The 22,296-nt window shown below is 45.6% G+C and overlaps 1 protein-coding gene across 3 annotated transcripts in view; it reads left to right on the forward strand.

Moving 5' to 3' along the window:
* Positions 1-22,296, forward strand: part of NOL10 (nucleolar protein 10) — a 58,333-nt gene that overhangs the window by 23,751 nt on the left and 12,286 nt on the right. For all 3 annotated transcript variants that reach the window (XR_009448040.1, XM_059660545.1, XM_059660546.1), the window contains 5 exons: positions 118-170; positions 18,554-18,680; positions 20,281-20,360; positions 20,552-20,650; positions 21,590-21,679. Coding sequence is in view for 2 of the 3 variants with exons in the window: in XM_059660545.1 (XP_059516528.1) it covers positions 118-170; positions 18,554-18,680; positions 20,281-20,360; positions 20,552-20,650; positions 21,590-21,679 (449 nt within the window). In the remaining variant the exon portion in view is untranslated. The remainder of the gene's footprint in view (positions 1-117; positions 171-18,553; positions 18,681-20,280; positions 20,361-20,551; positions 20,651-21,589; positions 21,680-22,296) is intronic.

The following is a 22,296-nucleotide window of genomic DNA, read 5'->3' on the forward strand; positions in this document are numbered from 1 at the left end:
ACTCCTGGGTGCCGTGTGCACTGTGCTCTGAGCACCTCCGACTTCTCAAATTGGAAAACAAGTATAAGAGGACACTCTTCTCCCCTGTGTTGACCTTCTCATTGTGTTTATTTTTAGGAATGCTTCTTACCGCCAACGAAACCCCCAAGATGGGCATCTATTACATTCCGGTAAGTAGTACAGCTAGGAGCCCAGATAAAAATAGGAGCGTAAAGGTGCTTTATTTCTAAACTGGACATATTGAGGGACTTTGGGTCTGCATGCAGCTGTGTGAATTACACACCGTGGTTCACTTTGCTTCCTGGAGCCATTCAAATGCGTTTTATAAAATGACCTTTAAAAGGAACAAACCATATGTCACCATTCTTTTATGGGAAACTACTTCATATCACGAAATAGGCAGATTTCTTCAGATTTACATTTGCTTTTCTGTTTTCAGGTATTTCATAATCTCAAACTTCCAGCTATTAGTGATCAAGGCCATTCTGAAACAAAAGTCTAGTCCTCTTCTGGTCATCTCCCTGTAGTTTGTTTCTTTTAAAAATAAGTGGCAGCCCTAGCTGGTGTGGTTCAGTGGATAGAGCGTCGGCCTGCAGACCGAAGGGTCCTGGGTTCAATTCTGGTCAAGGGCCCATGCCTGGTTTGCGGGCTTGATCCCCAGGAGGGGGCGTGCAGAAGGCAGCCGATCAATGATTCTCATCATTGATGTTTCTGTCTCTCTCACTCTCCCTTCCTCTCTGAAATCAATAAATATATTTTTAAAAATAAATAAAAAAATATATAAAAGAAACTATATTGACATAAGCAGTGATGGCATGCAGTTTGCAATCCTGCCTTTTTTTGTTTGTTACCTGTCCTGGAGGCGTCCCCACCTTTACCTTTTAGTTTATAGTAGGAAAGGAGCGTGGGGAATATGATCTAAACAGAACGCCGCCGAGTACAAAGTTGGCATTAGATTATGGTCGGCAAACATCTCCCTGTCCTGAGATTTGGGAAGGGGAGAGTGAGGGCGCCGAAGATCAGAACTAGAGTGGCGAACTCTCTAGAACCACCACCAGCCTCCAGTTATGAAAATTCCTCACATTTATGATGGGCCTTTTAAAAAATACATATTTTTATTGATTTCAGAGAGGAAGGGAGAGGGCGAGAGAAGTAGAAACATCAATGATGAGAGAGAATCATTGATTGGCTGCCTCCCGCACACACCCCACTGGGGATCGAGCAGGATCCGATTTGCATTGTGGGAGGAGACTTTGGCTGAGCCACAGGAGGACGGGTTAGACAAGAGCCACAAGAGCCGGCTTCCCACGGCGGCGTCCTTTCGGAAGAGGAAGGGGCCTGTGTTACCTGGGCCAGGCCTCCCGTTCGGGTTCGGGTTGTTGAGCTCGTGGGGCTCTGGGACAGTGAGAGAGGAGTCTGACTGGCAGGCCGTAATTTCAGAGGTTCCTTGTCCTTGAGCTGCCAGATGGCACGTGTCCTGGGGGAGGTGGTCATCGAGAGGAACCTGCATAGATGAGGAGAAGGGCCTTCCCTCCCCGCGTTACTGCCTTCTCCCGGGTCGGCCCCTTGGAACACCCACTTGTCCTGGGGAGGTCTCTGCGTCTTCCTCCGGGAGTGCTGACTGCGCTTAGAGCTCAGCGCCTGCCCGGAAGCCGTGTCTTCAGTGCGGAGCCTTTCCCATGTCAGAGCTCGGAGCCAGCGTGGGAAGGGACAGCCCTCGAAGGGGTGGAGGGCTGCACTGGGAGGGCTGGTGACCAGGTGAGGAGCCCTCTTGTGTGTGTGGGGGGGGGGGTGGGGGGCAGCCCTGAATACGCTTGTGGTGAGGCCATCTTACCGGCGGGTGCTGAGTGGCAGCGGTGCGGGTAGAATTGGGAGGACTGTTAAGGTTGGAAGTAGGCCAGGTAACCGAGCAGATGTGGGGAGTAAGGGAGAGGCAGGGCCGCAGGTGACAGCCGGTTCCTGGGTGGGTACATCTGTGAATGAGGAGGGCATTTCCCGAGTCCAGGAAGGGAAGGGGAGTAGCAAGCTCTTTTCCCTTTTGTGTCACGTTCTGCATTTTATAAAATGACCTTTAAAAGGAACGAACACATGGAGGTTTTTGTTTATGCAAACCATGTATGCATATTCCTATTTATTCCAAGTGTTACAAAGTATAAGAAAAGAAAAACCACTATTTCCCCCTTGATAGTATAAGCACTGTAATATTTGGATATACTGTCTTTCGGTTATGCTGATAATGTTATGTGTGCAAAGTCAGATTTTACATACAAATTTGTATTCGTGGAAACATTCTAAGGCTTTAAAATGACTTAGAGCATTTTTAGTTGTCTCCATTACAGGGCCTGAGAACTGTAGGGGCCCCTTATTCACTTCCGACTCTCCGGGGCTATTTCTCAGGGTGGGTTTTATGTCCCAAGTATTGAGGACCCTCGTGAGCCTGGGTGAGCGGGCCGGATGCTAGCCAGGTGGTGGAAATAGCTTTCTTGACAAGTGTTAGCTTATCGTACAAGACCTTAATGTCAGCTTTCTGACTCAGTTTAGCAGAAAGCTGTGAAAAAAGTCCCGAGACGCCTCCCAGGTGATGGTGCGTGTGGGGACAGTGCGAGCACAGGTTCCGCGTGCTCAGCTCAGCCTGGTGCTGGGACTTGTCCTGAGTGTTCCTTCCTGACCCACTTCCGCCTGCTGCCTCGCGCCGCGTGGGGTTCAGTGCCACGGCCTTCGCCTGGAAGCTGCTCTCTGTGATCCTCCTTCAAAGCAAGGCGAGCCCGGGGGCCTGAACGCCTGCCATTTTCACCAGATTTCATCAGATTTACCGAGCTGATGCTGGCACAGGGCTCCCTTGAGGCCTCCAGGACCAGGGCGTTTGGAGACGTGATTCATGCCGCACAGAGGAGGCTTGGGCTGCAATTTGTATGAGCATCTTTTTAAAATATATTTTATTGATTTTTCACAGAGAGGAAGGGAGAGAGATAGAGAGCTAGAAACATCGATCAAAGAGAAACATCGACCAGCTGCCTCCTGCACATCTCCCACTGGGGATATGTCCGCAACCCAGGCACATGCCCCCGACCGGAATCAAACCTGGGACCCCTCAGTCCGCAGGCCGACGCTCTATCCACTGAGCCAAACCGGCCTCGGCATGTATGAGCATCTTATAAAGCCGGCAGGACACCTTTTCCCCTGTGGGGCTGTGCAGGAAGACAGCCTACTGCTCCTCCAGCTTGTTAATTTCTGCCTTTCTGTCTGATACCATCTTCTGAATACTTAACTCGTTATAGATTAAATGCCAGTCCTGATTCAAGCACTCTGCCACTTACAGGTTCCCACAGCTAGCTAGTCTTTTATGACCAAACCGACTTTCTCCGTCTTCCCGTTTTCTCAGTGATTCACTTTGCCTCCTCAGAGACCAGGATCTGTTATTTTGTTCGTCTGCTCTTTAAATTCGAGGGCCTAATTCACCTGCAACGCCTGAGACGTAAGGCCAGAAATTGTTTTTCAGGTTTGGTTTTCCCCTGAAATGTAATGTAATCTTAGTTGGTTCTTTGTACTGAGCACTGCTGGCAACTGTGAGGACTCCCGAGGGACTCGGGTCTCCTTCGGCACCCACCCCAAACCCAGCCAGGGGTCAGTGTCGGTCCCAGGCGAGCCCCATGTGCCCCGGCTCCTGAAGCACTTGTTACCGGGAGCTGGCTGCTGGCAGGCCCGGCGGCACGTATGCCAGGAGATCATTTTATCCGTTAGGATAAGGATCGGTTCCTTTGCTCTGACAGTACCGCTCCTCAGCCAGATCTGAGGGCCTTGGTGTGATGCAACCACGTGTGGGAGGGCTGGCAGATTTCTCAAAGTAGTGCCTTGTCCCAGAGATTTCAAGGTGATTCTGTTAGAGGCCAACAGAAAATACGAAGGAGAATTTGCAAGTAAGGACACTTCACTTTTCTTGGATCATTTTAAAAATTGGTCCAAAAGTTGGCTGTGCATCTAGGACTAGACCAGCCGTGGGCAAACTACGTCCCGCGGGCCGGATCCGGCCCGTTTGAAATGAATAAAACTATTGAAAAAAAAGACCGTACCCTTTTATGTAATGATGTTTACTTTGAATTTATATGAGTTCACACAAACACTCCATCCGTGCTTTTGTTCCGGCCCTCCGGTCCAGTTTAAGAACCCATTGTGGCCCTTGAGTCAAAAAGTTTGCCCACCCCTGGACTAGACTGTTTTGAGAGCAGTACCTTTGTTTTCCTTCCTGTGTGACCCTGTGCTCCTCAGCTGGAGCTGCTGGGAGCACTGGCGATGTTCCTCCTGCGATTCGGGTTTCAATCGGGACCAGGATCGGGCCAGCGGATACGTTTCAGTTTAAAGCCAATTCCGCCGGCTCACTTACATTTACTACCTTGATATTCGGAGAATTCCCCAGACATGAGAGCTCTTTGGCCCACGAGTGTATGTTGAGATCACCCGGAATAGATCAGTGACCGTGTAGAACCCTAAGAGCGATGATCGCATTTTCACCTGAAGTGCTCGTTCAAGCAGAGAGCTGCTAGACATGGTGACAGAGTCATTTTCTTAGAAATTCCCATTTACAGAGCCAATAGCAACATATCCTCCTGGCGTAGGGAGGCGGTGCCAGATGCCAAGAAAACGGCTCCCCGGGGGCTTTGCCACAAGACCGAACGCAAACTGAACAGGCAGTTGCTGAAATGTCTTCACGCCACGGGGTTTTCTGTGTGCTGTAAAGAACAGAACGTTAGAGCGGGAAGGGAGATTCGAGGTCGTCTAGTTTTTAGCTGAGGAATCAATTATTTGTTCAAGGGCACATGGCAGAACTGGGTCTGGAAGGCATGTCTTCCTTCACATTGCATCGTGGAAAGAGCTTAGATTTCGGAATTAGTCTGATCTGAGTTTGAATATCAGCTTTGGCACTTACAAATCCCGTGACCTTGACCGAGTTACTTACCCTGTGTGAGCTTTCGTTTCTTGAACTGCAGGAGAGGGGTGATGTTGTAAAGCAGTTTGTGCAACCGATGTACCTCTTCCTCATGGATCACGGTGCCTGGTCCGTGCTAGATTTCATCTGGTTATTGCTGCTACAGTTTTTGCAACAACCAATCTCCAGGGGTCCAGTGGCAAAGAGAGTCTGGCATTACCTGGATAGGGGCCTTTATGGAGCTTTTAGAGAGAATGTCATTCTGAACAAAATAAAGATGCACTGAAAGGTTCTGACAGAAATCCTGTGTGAGCAAGGAAAATGCTCTCAGGAATGCAATATGGGCTTGTGAATCTGTTACAAATCGTAAAATGCAGGTGGAGAAAACTATTGCATGCCATTGGTTCTGCTGTCAATTATTGCAGCAGAAAGCAGTGATGCAGTCTAACTGATAAAATAAGAAATTTTTTACAGTGAAGTTCATTTCCCCCATTATCATCACTCTGTAGAAAATGGCAAGTAAAGAAAATAGAAGAAAACTTCAACACCTGTCCGCCACCCAAAAGCAAACACACGGACACTTTGCTATGTTTTTCCATCATTGTAATCAGAAACATCATTCATATCTCGCTTTTCCCCCAGTTAATTAATATTCCCCATGTTATTATGACTCTTGGAGATAATTAAAAAGTGGGTTTTGTGTATGAATATAAAAGTCATATATAGTTATTTTTTTAAATGTTTAAATATTGGAAATAAGATAAGAAAACTATAGTCTTACTAGTCAGAGACATTCTTGCTAGTATTTTTGTTATACTTTCTTTGCATTTAGGACTATTGTAGTCACTTTTAAGTCCGTCAGGGTGTTGGAGAGGGGGAAGAGAGAGGGAGGGAAGGACGGAGGACTGGAGGGAGGGAGGGAGAAGTTTCAGTTAGGTAGCCACCCAGCCACCCATTCCACTTGGTGGGCACAAGTCCCAGACGAAGCTTGAGGAAGAGCCTTTTTCAACCTAGAGAGTTCAGCCCAACTCCCTAAAGCATCCTCACATGTGACCAGTTGCCGTCTCCCTTTGTCTCAGGAAGGTTAGTTACGCGTCACCCTTGGGAAAGCAGAGGAAGCAGTCCTGTGTTATTTTTGTGTTACGTGGTTGAGATGAGCCATTTGAAAATGGCTGCTTGAATCTGTTGTTTTCTTCAAAAGATGTTTGGTCCCTCGCCTCTCATAGTGTCACCACACTGCATGTGGTTTTGATCGTGAAGACATGGGGGTTTGGGTAGGACCAGGCCACTCACTGCGTCGGGCCCTGCTCCCGCCCTGCGGGACGTGTGCTCGCTGAAGGACACCCTGAGGGTTCAGGTTACCTGCTTGACTTTAGAACCTGATCTTATGTAAGAGGTTCAAACATTGAAATTGAACTTCAGAAATTGTCGGTGCAATGGCTAGAGTAGGGGAAGGGAAAAGATATTAAAAATATAGTTAGCAAGTTCAGAATGGGCTGAGCAGCAAGCAACATCTGGGGGGAAAAATCTGGACGTTTTGTTCAGCCAAGGAATAAATATTAAGCAGAAGGTTGGCAGTAATCCATGTGTGAGTGGAGGTGGGGAAGGACAGGGTGGTCTGATGAGGGGTGACCTTGGGGCTCTTGGGGCTCATGGAGAAATTTTAACGGGTGAGGGTCAGAGACAGCCCAGGAAAGAGTTCAGGAATCATGTTACCAGGCACCACCTGAGAAGGCATGATTTTAGGATGTAGAAAAAGACTCAGATCACGAGAAAAAGATGCCTGCTGTGAGGTAAAGACTACATTGGGGCACTGGGCTGAAGAAACCTGCCATTGCTGAGGGTGCGGGAGGGAAGGACGGGCCTTTCAGAGCTTCTAAAGGGAAGGAAAAGACAAATTTGAGTGAAAACACAATTCGCTGAGTTCAGCTTTGAGCTCAAAGGTCCAGATGGTTTCGATGTCCTGATTCACAAGAAATGGGACATGTGCTTAATCTTGTTCTCCAAGAAAAACATCTTAAAGATCAAGCCTTTCAGAAAGATCCGGAAAGATAAGGCATCTTGTGAAAGGAAAAGGCCCAGTTTTATGGGGGAGGAAAGTGTGAGTCACTTACAGACAGCGCCTCGCCGGTCGTGAAGAGTTAGATTCCAAACTCCAGGTTGCCATGCCCCTTTCCTAGCGGTGATGCGAAGGGGTGATGCGTTGCCTTTAGAGGGTTTCCTTTCTAACCCAAGCTCAGCACATCTGTCGTAGTTTAATTTTATCTTATGCATGAACTGGCTTTATAAGGCTTGGAGTTCTATTTGTAGTTTGTCAGTTGTATGCTCATAACTATCAAATGGGAAGTGAGGCCCGAAAGTCAGCTGGCAATAAACTGTTCTGCTCTATACAAACAGGTTGTTTGTGTCTTTACAGAGGGGAAACGGGGCTTCCTATTTTCCTCTCAGCACCTTCAGGCAGGAGCAGAGCATCTGAGGCATTTTTCTCAACAAAGGAAATCCTCTCCATTTCCCATTAAAAATTATTGGGCCACAAGAATAGCAGACGCAGAGAAAGCATTAACGTGTGACACTCGGGAAGTAATTTTCTGAGCATCCTGTCACATTTTCGAAAGTTATTTTAGTTCTGCCTAGATTAAAAATACATGTAATTTCCATATGAAAATATCTGATGCACATATGACATATATCTGATGCAGCTGATGATACTTGTTTTGCTTAAACAGTTACACAGCTGGCATGCCCATCTTCTTGAAAATAAACGGCAGCTTTCTACTCAGGTTATAGTTATTCCGTGTGAATCCATTATTGACCAAGGTCTTGTCTCGAAGCTCTGGCTGGTCCCTTCACCTTGGTGCTTGCAAGGCGGTCTCTTTACCGTCTTGAGTTGGAAGTGAATCTGCTGTTCGGTTCTCGTGGTGACACGTAGGTGGCGGTGACAGAGCAGAGGGCTCACAACCAGGATGTTCGGCGTGTGCCTGGCGGCTTGAGTCATGCGGCAGTTTCCTTGATAACTGCCCCTGACCTACTCTGGTTTGTTGTTGTGTTTTGTCTTTTCCTTAAAAATAGAATGCGAAAAGAGAAAAGAAAAAAACAGGATGCGGGTTATACAAATAGGTAAGAAATTGGGCCACATTCTTTTAAAAGGCCCAACTTACGCAGAAAATAATAGGAAAATTCTGGGACTTGCATTGTCTTTACCTCGATTCCGTTTTTCTCAAATCCCGAGAAAGTTCCTTTGTCTTCTGATGCCCATGTTCTCAGCTGAGAGCTCCGTGAGGGGGACTCTGGTCTCACTCTGTGCTGTGTCTGTCCCTGATGCCCAGGGCAGTGAGGTACTTCAGAGGCTCCCACTCAATACATGCTGATTGGAAGCATGAATAGGATTGATACTTCATTTTATAAAACTTATGGAAAAATTTCAAGTGTACATAAAAGTAGAGAGAAATATAATGAACCCCCTTCTACCCATCTCTTCCCTTCAGGATTATGTTATCAGCTTTCCCGCATGGTTTTGGAGGGTTGGAGCTGGGATTGGCTTGTATTACTAGCATTTTAAATTGCTCTAGAAGGTGTTGAAAACGGTCAAACAGGAACGAGTACTTGATTTTCACATGGGCACAGATCTTTTTTAGTTACATATTTACGTTCTTGAGGAACAGCATTATTCTTGCTTGGGAAAACAATGTGTAAATGACGGTGGGGAGGCATGGTGAAAGAAAGATCCGCCTGTCTGTAGTTTCGGCTCATCTGTACATGGCTGCATCACACATCCATTCATTCAGTTGACTATTATTTTAGAGCAGCGGTCGCCAACCGGTGATCCGCAGACCACTGGTGGTCCGTGAGGTCCAAAAGGTCAGCGGCCGCTGTTTTAGAGCGCATTTAGGTTCAGTGCAAAACTGAGTGGCACATACAGTTCCCATATATTCCTTAGACACACCCCCCCCCCTTCGCCGCCAGCACGCTGCGCCGGGCGGTACATGTGTTGCACTTGGTGAGCCTACATTGACACGTTATCGCCCGAGGTCGTTGGCGCTCACTCTCGGTGCTGTGCATTCTGTGGGCTTGGACACATGTGTAGTGATCTAGGCCCCCTGCTGTGTCTCGGACAGGATGGTTTCACTGCCCTGGAATCCTCTCTGCTCTACCTGTTCATCTCTCCCTCCCTCCCCCAAGCCGCGGCGATCACTGATCTTTACTGTCTCCGGTTTTGCCTCTTCTAGAATGTCATATATTTGGAATGATATAGCATGTAGCCTTCTCAGATTGGCTTCTTGCACTTAGTAACCCATCTTATGTTTCCTTCGTTTCTATCTGTGGCTTGATAGCTCGTTTCTTTTTGTTGCTAAATACTATTCCACTGTTTGGATGTACCACGATGTGTTTATTCATTCACCAGTGGAATCACTGCTTCAGGTTTGGGCGCTTAAACATTCTGTGCAGGTGTTTGTGTGGACGTAACTTTCCACTCCTTTGGGTAAACAGCAGGAGCGCAGCGCTGGGTCACATACGAGTGTTTAGCTCTGGAGAAAGGCCTGTCTTCCGAAGTGCTGCTCCACCAGAAGGGAGGGGAGTGCCCTGCTCACGTCCTCGGTGGCCTTGGTGCTGCGCCTTGGAGTCTAGTGGAGTGTGGTTGCAGTGTTCATTATGCAGACGTGTCAGGGTTCATCTACCCGGTGTCCTCTGAATGCGCGTTTACCGCCCAGTTCTTTGAATTCTGTGAGCCAGCGCGCAGTAGAACCTTCTGCAATGGTGGCAGCGTGCTAGATCTGCTTCGTCGACATGGTAGCCGCTAGGCACGTACAGCTGTTGAGCACTTGAAATGTGCCTAAGGAGCTGAATTTTCAATTTCATTTTAAATAACCTCATGTGGTTAGTGTCTACAGTATTGGACTGCACATCTCTGAACTATGCCAGAGCCAAGTTGGGTCATCAGGCTGCTTGCTTGGACCACACTACTCTGGCCTTCACAACTTACAGTTTAATCCAGCCGTGGGCAAACTACGGCCCGCAGGCCGGATCCGGCCTGTTTGAAATGAATAAAACTGAAAAAAAAAAAAAAAAAAAAGACCGTACCCTTTTATGTAATGATGTTTACTTTGAATTTATATTAGTTCACACAAACACTCCATCCATGCTTTTGTTCCGGCCCTCCGGTCCAGTTTAAGAACCCATTGTGGCCCTCAAGTCAAAAAGTTTGCCCACCCCTGGTTTAATCTGTGTCTTTGATGTTTAACTGCTATGTGAAATTTCTTTTGTAAAGCTCTTTTAAAGAGATATTGCCCAGTGTTGGAGTCCCTAAAGAGAGATCTATGATGTTCTTCTTGAGTTGAATTCCAAGAGAGTTTCTCTTTCAGACATATCAGTGTACGTCCCTTTATCAAGTACGTCCCTTTATCAAGTACATCTCTTCACCTTGGCTGCCAGGGAGCCCAAAGTTAAATTTTTGGTTCAGCCGTAACAGGTGGTCGTTTACCTCTCATCATCCCGCCCCCCCCCTCCAAACTACACAGCTTCCCGGTCATTCTGAACGTAAAGATTTCATTAAGTTTGTGGTTTTTCTTGTGAAGCTCTTCTCTTTTTTAAAGACTTTACATGAAGGTTTTGGGATCATCCTGAGACGTCTCTAAGAATAGGTTAATGCTGTGTGCGCACTACTTCCCTCCCACAGCCCTGCACACACACGTATCATAGTCTTAATAGGATAATATAGTGTCATATATGAGAATCCTTTCTATCGTCCCAGTAAGACGTATAGATGGAAAACTCTGAAACAGACATTCTACTGAGGGTTGTAGAGTTACTTAAACAGTTAATGGTTGGTCACATTTATTCACTCTGAGTCAGAGCTGGGTTCCTTTACCCTCTCGCTCTGCCAGGAATGCTCGCCTCGGCTTTCTTTGGAAACCTGTGGCAAGTCTTATTTTGCTTGAATTTAAAATGTATCCTTCAGGATTTCCTAGTTCCATGCATGGTGCCCTGTAGATAAACAGTAGCTGCTGAATGTCTTTTGATCCTCCTAGAATAGCATTGTTGAGGTGTGTAACCTGAAGGGAAAAGTATACATGAATTTAAAAGCAATTTTTTCTTCCTTTGTTTCTGCCAAGTTTCCACCTCTAGATATTTTTAAACACTGTATTAGGCTACCCTTAGTTTTTATATGAACTTCAGAATTAAGAATAGGAAGGCATAAGAATATGCTGAAAAATTCTTAGTAAATTCCTTTGCCTACAAGGAAGTAGGTTAGAACCAGGAAACTACTGATGGGGTAGCCAGGATAGCATGCTGAACCATCTGTGTGACTCTTGGCAGGAATAAAATGACAAAACAAGGTCTTGAGAGTGCTCATTATCAAGTGCGTGATCAAAAACAAACGCTTTCTCATACGAGAAAATTGGCCCAGTGCCTTTAGCCCCCCGGATGATTGTGTGTGGGCACAGCTGTCGAGGTTGAGCACTTTCAGTGTAGCTGGGACATTGGGAGAGGAAAGGGCTGCGAGTAGAGGAGGTTGCCATTGCTTGGAGTTACTGTCACTGTAAACTCTGGGTGTGAGCTCAGGAAACTGCAGGGGATTTCAAATGTAATACAACCATAAACATCAAATGGGGATTGTAGCAGAGGTTTAAGGCCAGCTCTCGGGAAAGAATGAATGGGAGACTTGGAAAGAAATGGTGTTTTTCCTATCTTTTATACATATAAAAGGCTAATATGCAAAGTGTCCCTCCATCCGTCTGACCAGTTGCTATGATGCACATTGACCGGCAGGGGGCAGATGCTCAAAGCAGGAGCTACCGGGACGCGCACTGGCCATTTACAGAGAAATGGCACCGCGGACCTGGCGCCGACAAAGCCACACTCGGCTTCCCCCAAGTGGGACACAGGCCCCCCACCCCTTAGCGACACCCCACCAAACCCCAGCCATCGCTGCCAAGACCCCACGGCACAAAATGCAGCCCACAGCCCAGCCAGCCCAAAACGGTCCTGTGGGCACCGGGTAATGACATCATGTAGCAACACCCCGCTTCCTCTCCCTAGCGACTAGCCTTGTAGTTTCTTCAGCCCAGAACAGGACTTGCTTTATAGCCAGATGCAAACATTTCACACTTTAACCAAATGTCTGTGAAGCGTTTTCCCGTGCCTCATCTCATTTGATCTTCCCAGAAGTTCTGGAGTAGGTAGATAGGAGACTCGGTAGAATCCTATTTTCTTTTCATTAGCAAGACAACGGAGATTGAGAAAGTTTAGAAACTTGACCCAACTAAAAAGAAGTAAGAAATGGTGGACCTGGAAAATGACTTCAGGTTTTCTCACTGCGCAGAATATAGTCAGACACGGCTGCAGTTAAATATTTTACCCTTTGTTGTCCCTGCATGATCTACAATAATAATCTGCTTCGTGTTTTGATATTTACTGCTGTGTTGCTGACAATTACCTGAAAGAGAAGTTGGGGTGCTTCACTGGGCTGGAAAAAGTTTAGCTACATCAGAAAGCAGGTGTAATTGTTTATTCTATATATATAAAAGGCTAAGTTGACTTGTGCATGCGTGATACATATAAAGCTCTCGCTGGCGCCAATTGCACATGTGTGTTTTGATGTCATTGTCGATTGTGAACTTGGTTGACACTTCTATTATAGGGAATGGGAGAATAGTGATATTAAAATATTTCTTCTAATTAATTTCCTTTCAATGTGTATGAATTCGTGCACTGGGCCACTAGTTTAGTTAAAAAAAGAGCCGAGGGCTACACAGTTTGATAATTGCCATTTATTGTGCTGATTTCAGCCCCACAGCTCAAGTGACCTCTGCCCAGTCTCACTGTGTGGAGCAGCTTGCCGTCCCTCTGCAGCTGTCCTCCGGTCCCCCAGGGGTGGTGGGACCTGGGCGCTCATCTGTGCCACCGGCTCCCCACTGTTCAGGCCATCTTCCCAGACACAGGAGTCTGGAAGTGCCGGCTCTCAAAGACCTCACCCTCCTTTCTCTTTACCTCTGAAACCCCAACACTTAGCACTTAAATTCCTTACCCTCTGTATTTTCTCTTGTTCTTTTTGTCGTTGAAGGTTAGTACTTTTTTTTATATCCATTTACTATAATTTTAACTAGGCTTGGGACAGAGGGGAGATAAAAATGTGTAGTTAGCGTGCCATTATTAACGGAAAGTTCTCTGTGGTTGTTGCTACACCCAGCTTCATTTGTGTATTGAAGTGCTTGCTTCGGGTATCCTGTCTCCCCTACCTGGGCACAGGCACGCCATCCTAGGTTTATTGGTGCTCACAGAGCCCTGCATAGAGGAACTGTCAGATTGATCGACTGGTGATGGTAAGTCAACGGCATAAGCAATGCTAATGATTTCATTTCTGTGCCCTAAATTACTTTTCAGACGCTAAATCAAAATTGAAATCATAGTAGATAATAATTTTTCTTCTTTTAAAATAAATGTTGAAATTAAATTGCCTCCTTGCTAATCTGATTTTTAGGAATGAGTGAACAAAGCACGACAAGTAGAGTACCTTTAAATGACTCACAATTACTCACAAAATGCACAGAGAGCTGGGCGTGCGATCAGGCAGCTCGTTATGTGGCAAATGCAATTACATGCCTCAGAGCGTGGCCACTCCCTCGGCTCCCCCAGCTGTCTCCCGTCTCGGGCCTGTGATCAGTTATTATTAAGCCCAGCTGTCAGAATCTGAAACTACATGCCGGTGCTGGTGGTGCCCCTCAGTTAATAGAGGGCAGTTTTGAGTTCACATATTGCAGCATCGGTCCTCACAGTTGGCAAAATCCTGCTGGAGGTTGCAGGCTATGCAATTAGGAAATTATCATTAATCATAATAGTGGGCAGTGATATTCACAGTGTAATATACTTTCATCATCTCTGAGCTGCAGTTCTGAAATCCAGAACGCCCTGAAAACTGTTTGTAACTCCTTGCTGGCAAAGCCGGGCCTGAGCTGCTGCATCAGACTCGAACCCGCCACGTGCTGATGAGGCTTTTCCTCGGCTTTATTTATCCCCAGTCACCGACACGGATGTGTTTGCTTGCGGACCACTGACCTAGACCCCCTGAAGACGTTATGTGACACAGTATCCATACTGCCTTGCCTTTTAAAATGCAAAACGTTAATCTTGTGTGGCCTTACCTTCTCACCATGCAGTTAGGCTCTACTGAGTATGAAATGATGGCCTCTACGAGTGTTTCACGATGGCGTGTCCCCTCTCTCGATCTCCTGCCTCAGCACCATTTAAAAATGTCTCTTCTGTGGCACCAGTCACCATACATGTACTTGATTGTTTTCCAAACTTGTTTTACTTCTGTTTGACAGCTAGCACTGCTTTTAGTAAATGCTCACTTAACCTTTTGAGTAAATGAAGTTAAGAAAACTAAGAACCATCTAGTCCTTCCACACAAATATTTCTGTATGTGAAACTCTTGTCCTGTTGAATTTCATTCCACTGCCTACTTTTATAGATACACTGGGCCTGTTTCTATTGCCTGAACTTAAAATAATATGCTTAAGTCCTCCAGCCATGTGAGTTATGCTCTCCGACACTGTTATCGTTCTCTTTCCGATTATCATTCACATATAGGCCCCACTTCACACTGGGTGCTGTGATGCATGTTGAACAAAGTTTTAAAGAATATTTTCAAAACTCAGCTGCATGTGCTTGGATGTATGACATACTTCTCCATGCCCTAGTGTAATTATATATCAGGTAAACTTCCCACGCATAAGCTCATTTCTGTTCAAAGTTACTGTCTGTTGATACAGTTCTACTGGAGTAATTAAGAATTTTCTTAGTTGCTGAAGTTTTTTAATTATTAGTTTAAAATACAAGATAATCTCAAATTGAATTGCTGTTCTATGTTATTAATTATTTTCTTTTATACTAGCAGTAGGAAAATAATGCCCTGGCTGGTTTGGCTCAGTGGATGGAGCGTAGGCCTGTGGACAGAGGAGGCCCGGGTTCGGTTCCGGTCGGGGGCAGATGCCCGGGTTGTGGGCTCAGTCCCCAGTAGGGGACATGCAGGAGGCGGCCGATCGGTGGTTCTCTCTCATCACTGATGTTTCTGGCTCTCTCTCCCTCTCCCCTCCTCTCTGAAATGAATAAAAATATATTTCTTAAAAAAGTAGGAAAATACAATTATTTTGTCATAGCATTATAAGTAACTTGAACAATGGTGGCGTGTACTCTAAATTGGTATAGTTTGGGCCTTTGTCCCCAGTAATATTAATGATACTTTACTTTGTGGTTGTATTTTATCCCCGTTGATCTGTTACACTGGCCATCCAGTAGCCCCAGTCTCTGTTTCTCCTGGCACGGCTCTGGGTTTGGCACAGCAGTTCTTCACAGTGAGGTGGGGGAAGCGGGTGCCCTTCTCTGCCAGCTCCCTCAGAATGTTAGTGTTCATCCTCCTTCCTCCCACCCTCAGTCATGTCTGTCCATCACCAGGATACAGGAGAATTTGGAGTTTTAAAATTAAACACATCATTAACATTTTAAAGGCAGATTGGAACCATCGAGGCAAATGGTCTTGGGCACATGGCATGTATTTTTATGGACTTGCACACGGGTTCTGCCTCATGGATGAGAGCGGGCGAATACTTGGCTACATTTGCGTGGAGGCCTTCCCATAGCATGCTGATAAAGATTCTTTCCTATTTTGGAGGACCAAGTGTTTCCGTTTAGATTGGTTGACAAGATTGGCATTAAAGTTGCAAAGGGACCCATAATATCCCTTTATAGCAGTTCAGTGAATCAATTCCCAGTTCTCTACTTTTACTGACTCGTGACTATAGGAAATTTTTATAAATAAAAAGTGGAAGGACATTAACAGATAATAGAAGTTTAAAATAGAACAGTCCTTTTTCGGAAACAGAACTCTTAAGGTGCATAAAAATGTAGATAAACAAGTAATCCACCTTGACCAGAGTATATAATATAGCAACATAATGGCAATACAGACAACCTAGAAACTTTTGAGGTAGTAATAATAGTATACCAATGGTTAAAAGATGTTTTCTTGAAGTTGTAAAGCCTGAAATTTAGGAAGTAAGTTGATATATTGCTAAGGATTAGTTGAAGGTTTAATATGTTCATGACTGAAGACAGCAGGGACTTTGACCCTCTGGTTAACACTGGCCGTTCTGGGTTCAGCAGAGCGCGGTGCGCAGGAGTTCGCCCCCTCACTGGCTGCACGGCCACTGCTGGGGCACCTTCATGGGAGACCTTGAGAACGCTCTTCTGTGGACAGACCTGAGGTTTGATGCCACTGAAAGCAGCAATCCCGGCTTTGTTATGGTTGTTCTGATGTGTTTTTTCCCTCTGAAAAGGAGCGAGGGAAACGTGGCTAATAAAACCAGCCATTAAATTCCATTCTGTTTTTGATGGAAATATTTCCTCCTATAAAACGTAACGACCATGACTGATTGCAGAGGTTGTTTACCATAACCAGACTGGCCCCGAGAGGCAGCTTAGAGCAGGTCCCTGGAATCCAGATAGCTGATCAGAAGGCCTGTGTGGAACATCGTGAAAAAGGACCGTGAGAGTGCGTTCAGATGTGGTCTGCTGTTTTGACTTCCAGCCCGTGTTTATGACTGAGTTAAGGTTCGAAGGTGAAACCCTTGAGGGTGAGGTTTTTAGTAACCGGTGCCTGCGCGCACAGGAGGCAGGAGTCTCACCTCACCGAAAAGTGTCCTGGGACCAAATAGTGTTACTGTGAGGTATTGGAATCTTTTTATCTGAATACGGACAACTAGACAATTGAAACAATTGTCTTAGTGCCTTATTCACATGAAACTCATGAGTGCATGTTTTATGGATGAACAGATTGATTTAAGAAATATTTATTGGCAGGCAATGTTGTAGGTACTGGAAATTCATCGTTTAAAACAGATGAAGTTCCTGCTCTCCAAAGAGGCCGTGTCTTGGGTCTCACACTCTGGACAAGTGAGAGCGGTGTACTTCTTCCTGCCTGAGAGGAGAGATTGCTGTCTGAGGTCGGACACCAGTGTGTGGGGAGCTTCGCCTGGGAGACCGGCTGATGGCCGCCGGCACCCTGTGGCTGGGGTCCTAAGCCCGCCCTCTCAGACGGGCCCGTGGTTTTCCCAGCTTGCTCCTGTGTTCATTCCGTCTTGAAGTCCTTTCAGATGTCCCAACTGGCCCTGTTTCCTGCAGCCCTCCCCGTCTTCCCTGTGCTCCCTGCAAGCTCAGTGCATTGCTTAGAATGACTCAGTGTGTCTGCTCGTGTGCCGGTGTGCGCGCGGCTGTGCTCGGCCAGGCCAACGCTGCTGCAGGAGGCCCCGGGCAGTGGCGGGCTACAGTGCTCTCGTGCTTCATGTGGGCTAGGATTTGGCGTCGTATTTGTTGACTACAACTACTGTCCTAAAGTTACTTTAAATCTGAGCAATTTCTTTAAAAAGTGTTATACATTGAATTATTTTTAAAAGATCCTTTACATTCTTGAAGGTTAGTTTTCTAGGATTAGAGTCAAACCACTTGGTGTATATAATCTTCTGTTTTTAAAAACTGAACAGATTGTGCTGACATGAAACTTCTCGATGGGACCCCTGTGCTCGCTAAGAGTTGTTTTTCGTGTTCACAAGCCCATCGCCGGTAGCTGTAGGGCGGGCCACCCTTTCCAATCAGGAACAGTAACGTGGCTGTATCCAATGTCTCTTATTGCAGGGGGCATTCGGGGCCTTTTTCTCTGTTATAACTCTTCCTCCCACCTTCCTTCTCACACGGTTTATGCTGGAACGAATCGTTTCTGTTAGGATTTCTGTGTTCTCTATAACTGATCACTGTCAGAATTCACAGACAGGCAGGCGGTGGAAGTTCCATTGTGTCAGGCCAGTGTTCTCTCCTGAGCACCCATTTCAGAGAGGATTTCAACAGCACAGCCCCCACGGGGCCAGTTTCCTCTGGGGGCAGCCTCCCTCCGTGGGGCGTCTGCGTCAGAGCCCGAAAGTAAAAAGCAGCCAGCAGTTTATGGGTCACAAACTGAAGTGCCACTCACGCCTGTTCGTTAATTGGGTGTAAATTCTGCTCAGTCCTTTGTTCCTCAGCCTTTCCCTGGGACTAACTCATGGATCCTGGCGTTGCCATTTAGGTTCATTCTGAAGAATTTTCTGTACAGAATTTTAATTTTTAATGAATTAAGTGAAGTGGACCATATAAGAACAGATATAAATATCAAGTAATTAATTGAAACCCCTGAAAAAAGGGTAATTTTCATTTTAGACTTATTTTTTCTGAGTGGCAAACTTAAAAAATCTGGTATACCCAGAGTACTCTTGTAGATTCCAGCATTGTTTTGAATGAATGAGGTGATAAGTGAATGGATGACTTTTATTGTAAGTGCCTGAGTTATTATATTTCCATAGTTCTGATGTAAGAATATTCATGAATATCTTCGTATCCCAACCTAAGTGAGATTTCCCCTTTACAAGCCTGGGTCCTTCCTGCTTGCAGTCCCTCCCCTGGTGTAGTTGCTGAGTGCATGTCGCAGTTGTGTCCAGTCCTTCTGGTGGAACAGGGTCGGGAAGTCACGTTTGAGGAAGCTGTTGTGAAGCGCTGACCCGCAGGTGACTGGGCAGGCTCGTTTGCTGACCTTTCTGTCGCCGCCAGGTGTTGGGTCCCGCTCCCCGGTGGTGTTCCTTCTTAGACAACTTGACGGAGGAATTGGAAGAGAATCCGGAAAGCACGGTGTACGATGACTACAAGTTCGTCACCAAGAAAGACCTGGAGAATCTAGGTAAGAAAAGAAATTAGGATCAACTGGCTATAGCTGACTTCGGAACAAGCGGATGTACAACTGCAGTTGAATGTTAAAACCCTGCAATAAACAGATTAATAGAGTCCCTTAAACTTCGTTTTTATCCCATATCTCATAGCACAGTTAATCTAGGCAGAATCTCTTCTACCAAGTGCCATCAGAATAGCGCTTCACGTTTTGTCCTTCTGTAAGGAAATCTTCATCTCTTCAGCTTCCACGGAAAACGGGAGCAGCCGTGCTTCCCGCGCAGTGTGAGCGAGCTGCTGCGGAGGCGATCCACCCAGACACGCCGCGGGGCTCTCCCCAGCCTCTCCCTAGGGGCATGTTAGCTCACCTGCTGATCAGATAGGAGCCTCACGAAGATAACTCCAGAGGGAGAAACCATCCCACGCTGAAACCTGAGAAACCCCGGGGCAAGAGGATAAAGGGAGAAAGACATTTCCCCCCAAACTTCTGGGAAGTCCAAATTAAAAGGAAAAAAACTGATAGTTGGAGTTTAGGTACACTTAAAAATTTTTATATGTAAAAAAATATATATTTTATATTGAAAGTCCAACTGTAGATTGCACAGTCATTGCATCAAGTAGGAAAATGGGATTTATCTCTTGTTTTTTATTCCTTTGTTTCGTTGGGTTTTTTTTCTAATGCCTCATGCAAATTTACAAGAAAATAACTAACTAATAGGTCTTTAAATTGTAATGTTTAAAAAGAAAAGAGTTGCACTCAGCCTTTTTAAAAGAGACTTGGGAGTGAAATGGGGTGAAGTAGGAGCTTCCGGCAGACGTGTCTCCGTATAATTCTCACCGTGGGCTGATGTCATACCCACCCACATGCTTAGCTCGGACAATAGGAGTCTCCTAACTATCATGTTTAGTACTTTTGGCTGCTTTTTCAGTTTCTTTACTGAGTTTATTTTGGGTGAGGAGGGTAGTTAAAAATGTTGAGATATATTTTGTTAAAATATCATTGTACTGTCCATTTTTAAAACTGTACAAATAGATATTCAGCAAAATAAGTTCTAGAAATAATTTCATGTACATTATTAATATAGTTTAATATTAAATAAGCCATTGGTTATCATTTTTCAACAGATTATACCATCATATATAAAACCTTTTCAATAATTTATATTAAAAGTACCAGTAAGGCTTTCTAACTAACTTGCCTTTTTTCTTAAGATTAGTCACATTAAATACTTACAAGTGCTGAGTTTTCCCAGCTATGGCCTTTACCAGATCCTATAACATGGTATTTTCCAAAATGTGCTCCGTGGAATACTATGTCTGCAGGAAGTGCTGGGTGGGGAGCACTGTGGCCACGGCCACGCGGTTGGAGACAGACTGACATGGGCCCACATCCCACCTCTCCTGTGACTTGGGCCAGTGTACTTAACCTCATCTGCCTTGGTTTCATCATCCATAAAGGGGCAATAATAATGGTACCTCCCTTCGGGTACTTGGTGACTGAGGCAGACAGTGCCTGAGAAGTACTCAGCAGTGTCTAAACAGACAAAGTGAATGTGAATTACTATTGTAAGAGCTTCCCTAAGGACCTGCCCCCTTCTGTTAACTTTCCCCAGGGCTCACGCATCTCATCGGATCACCTTTTCTCCGGGCATATATGCATGGATTTTTCATGGACATAAGACTCTATCACAAGGTAAATACAGAAGTGAAGTTATTTTAGGTGACTGATGAGCAATCTATAGACATTTCTTCTCTACTGATTTATATTTTCATAAAACATACTTATGATTTATCAGAAATCTGTCTGTTCTCTGACATAATAATTATGGTGAATATGAAACATGTTGCTAAATACAATTCTTTAATTTTTTTTACTTTGAAAAGGTGAAATTGATGGTAAATCCATTCGCTTATGAAGAATATAGGAAAGATAAGATCCGACAGAAGATAGAAGAAACACGGGCACAGAGGGTCCAATTAAAGGTAAGTATTGTGCTCACCATTGAATTTGCCAGAGAAAAATACTTAATTTTCATGTTATTGTTCCAAAGAAGCCCGTCATCCATTTCTGAGTTTTTCCATCTTTTGCTAATTTTTTTGGTATTATATTTTATTTATCATGAGGGTTTTATCATTATGGACTCTGTGGCAGTGGTATCGTGGGAAATAATGCCAGGGGGACTGGTGTTGTTGCCCTAAGAAAATCGACGGAGCTTCCAGTGGCTGCTCGGAGTCTGGAGGGCGGGGCCTTTGCTCACCTCCACTTCTTCCGACAGTAGGCTGTGCCCAGGCTAGCTGTGTGGATCACAGGAAGTAGGCATTAGACCCCGTCAGGGTCCCGACAGCAGTCAGACCACTCTAGTAATGTTAGCAGAGAGAACTTGATGGAACGAAGTTAACCAGGCAGTGGAGAACTGAAAAGACAGAAACACTGGGATTGAGACGAGAGGCCGTGGCTTCAGGAAGAGTCCCCATGGAGCTCAGGCTCAGGGCTGGGCAGCAGACCTCTGAGGAGGGCGGCCACTGAGGCTCAGGGCCTCCGGGAGGACGAGGATGCTCCTGGGATCCCCTGCCCCCAACCACCTGGTGCTGCCACGAAAAATGTCTTCGTGCGATGCCAACCCAGCAACAAGCAGACGGGGACGAGCAAGCCGCCCCTCCTGCCCCCAGGCCCCTGGCTGTCCCTCTCGGTGAACGCATCCCCCACATGTACAGTCATTTCTGCTAAAAGCACACACACACCTTCAGGGCAGAAGGCGCTTCTTCCCTTTCCCAGCTGCTTGTTCAGTGTGTGTCTGAGAGTGAGGAGTGAGGCGCATGGCAAGGAGAGGCTGGGAGGGCGAGTGCTTTTGTTCGGTGTTGCTTGAGCCTTCAAAGCTGAGATGTAGGTATTTGAACACAGCTTGTCTTTTCCTCTACTAGAAATTGCCAAAAGTTAACAAAGAGCTGGCACTTAAATTAATCGAGGAGGAGGAGGAGAAGCAAAAATCTACGTGGAAAAAGAAAGTTAAGGTAAGCTTTCATAAGGCAGAGACAATATTGATAAATTGCTCCTACATTTTCTTGATAGTAACAACGTTTTTTTATTTTTATTTTTTACTTTAAAAATACACTTAGTTTTTTCCCCCACCTTATAAGATAGTATATACTTAGTTGGGACATTTGTAAAATAGAAAAGACTATAAGGGAGTCACCCATATAACTTCCCCTGGAGGGAAGCAGCATTAATATTTTAGTGAATTTCTTTCCTGTCTTACTTCTCTTAAAATTATAAACCATACTAGCAAGACACTCTTTATATATAAAATATTTATCCTGTTTTCATAAAATAACACAAATAGCTTCCCATTTTATTAAAATTACTTCGTAAATATTTTTGAGAGCTTTATATTCTACTAGAGACCTGTTGCACGAAAAGATTTGTGCAATAGGCCTTCCCTTCCCCTGGCTGTCGGCACCGGTTTTCCTCCAACACCTGGGACCCAGGCCTTTGGTCCGGCTGGAGCCGCCTTCGCAGCCCTGGCTGCTCCGGCTGGAGCCGCCTTCAAAGCCCTCGCTGCTTCGGCCGGAGCCGCCTTCAATCTTCACTCTGCCGCTTCACGTCATATGCAAATTAACCACCATCTTTG

Source organism: Myotis daubentonii, chromosome 12 (genome assembly GCF_963259705.1).
Source record: "Myotis daubentonii chromosome 12, mMyoDau2.1, whole genome shotgun sequence".
Classification (NCBI taxonomy): domain Eukaryota; kingdom Metazoa; phylum Chordata; class Mammalia; order Chiroptera; family Vespertilionidae; genus Myotis; species Myotis daubentonii.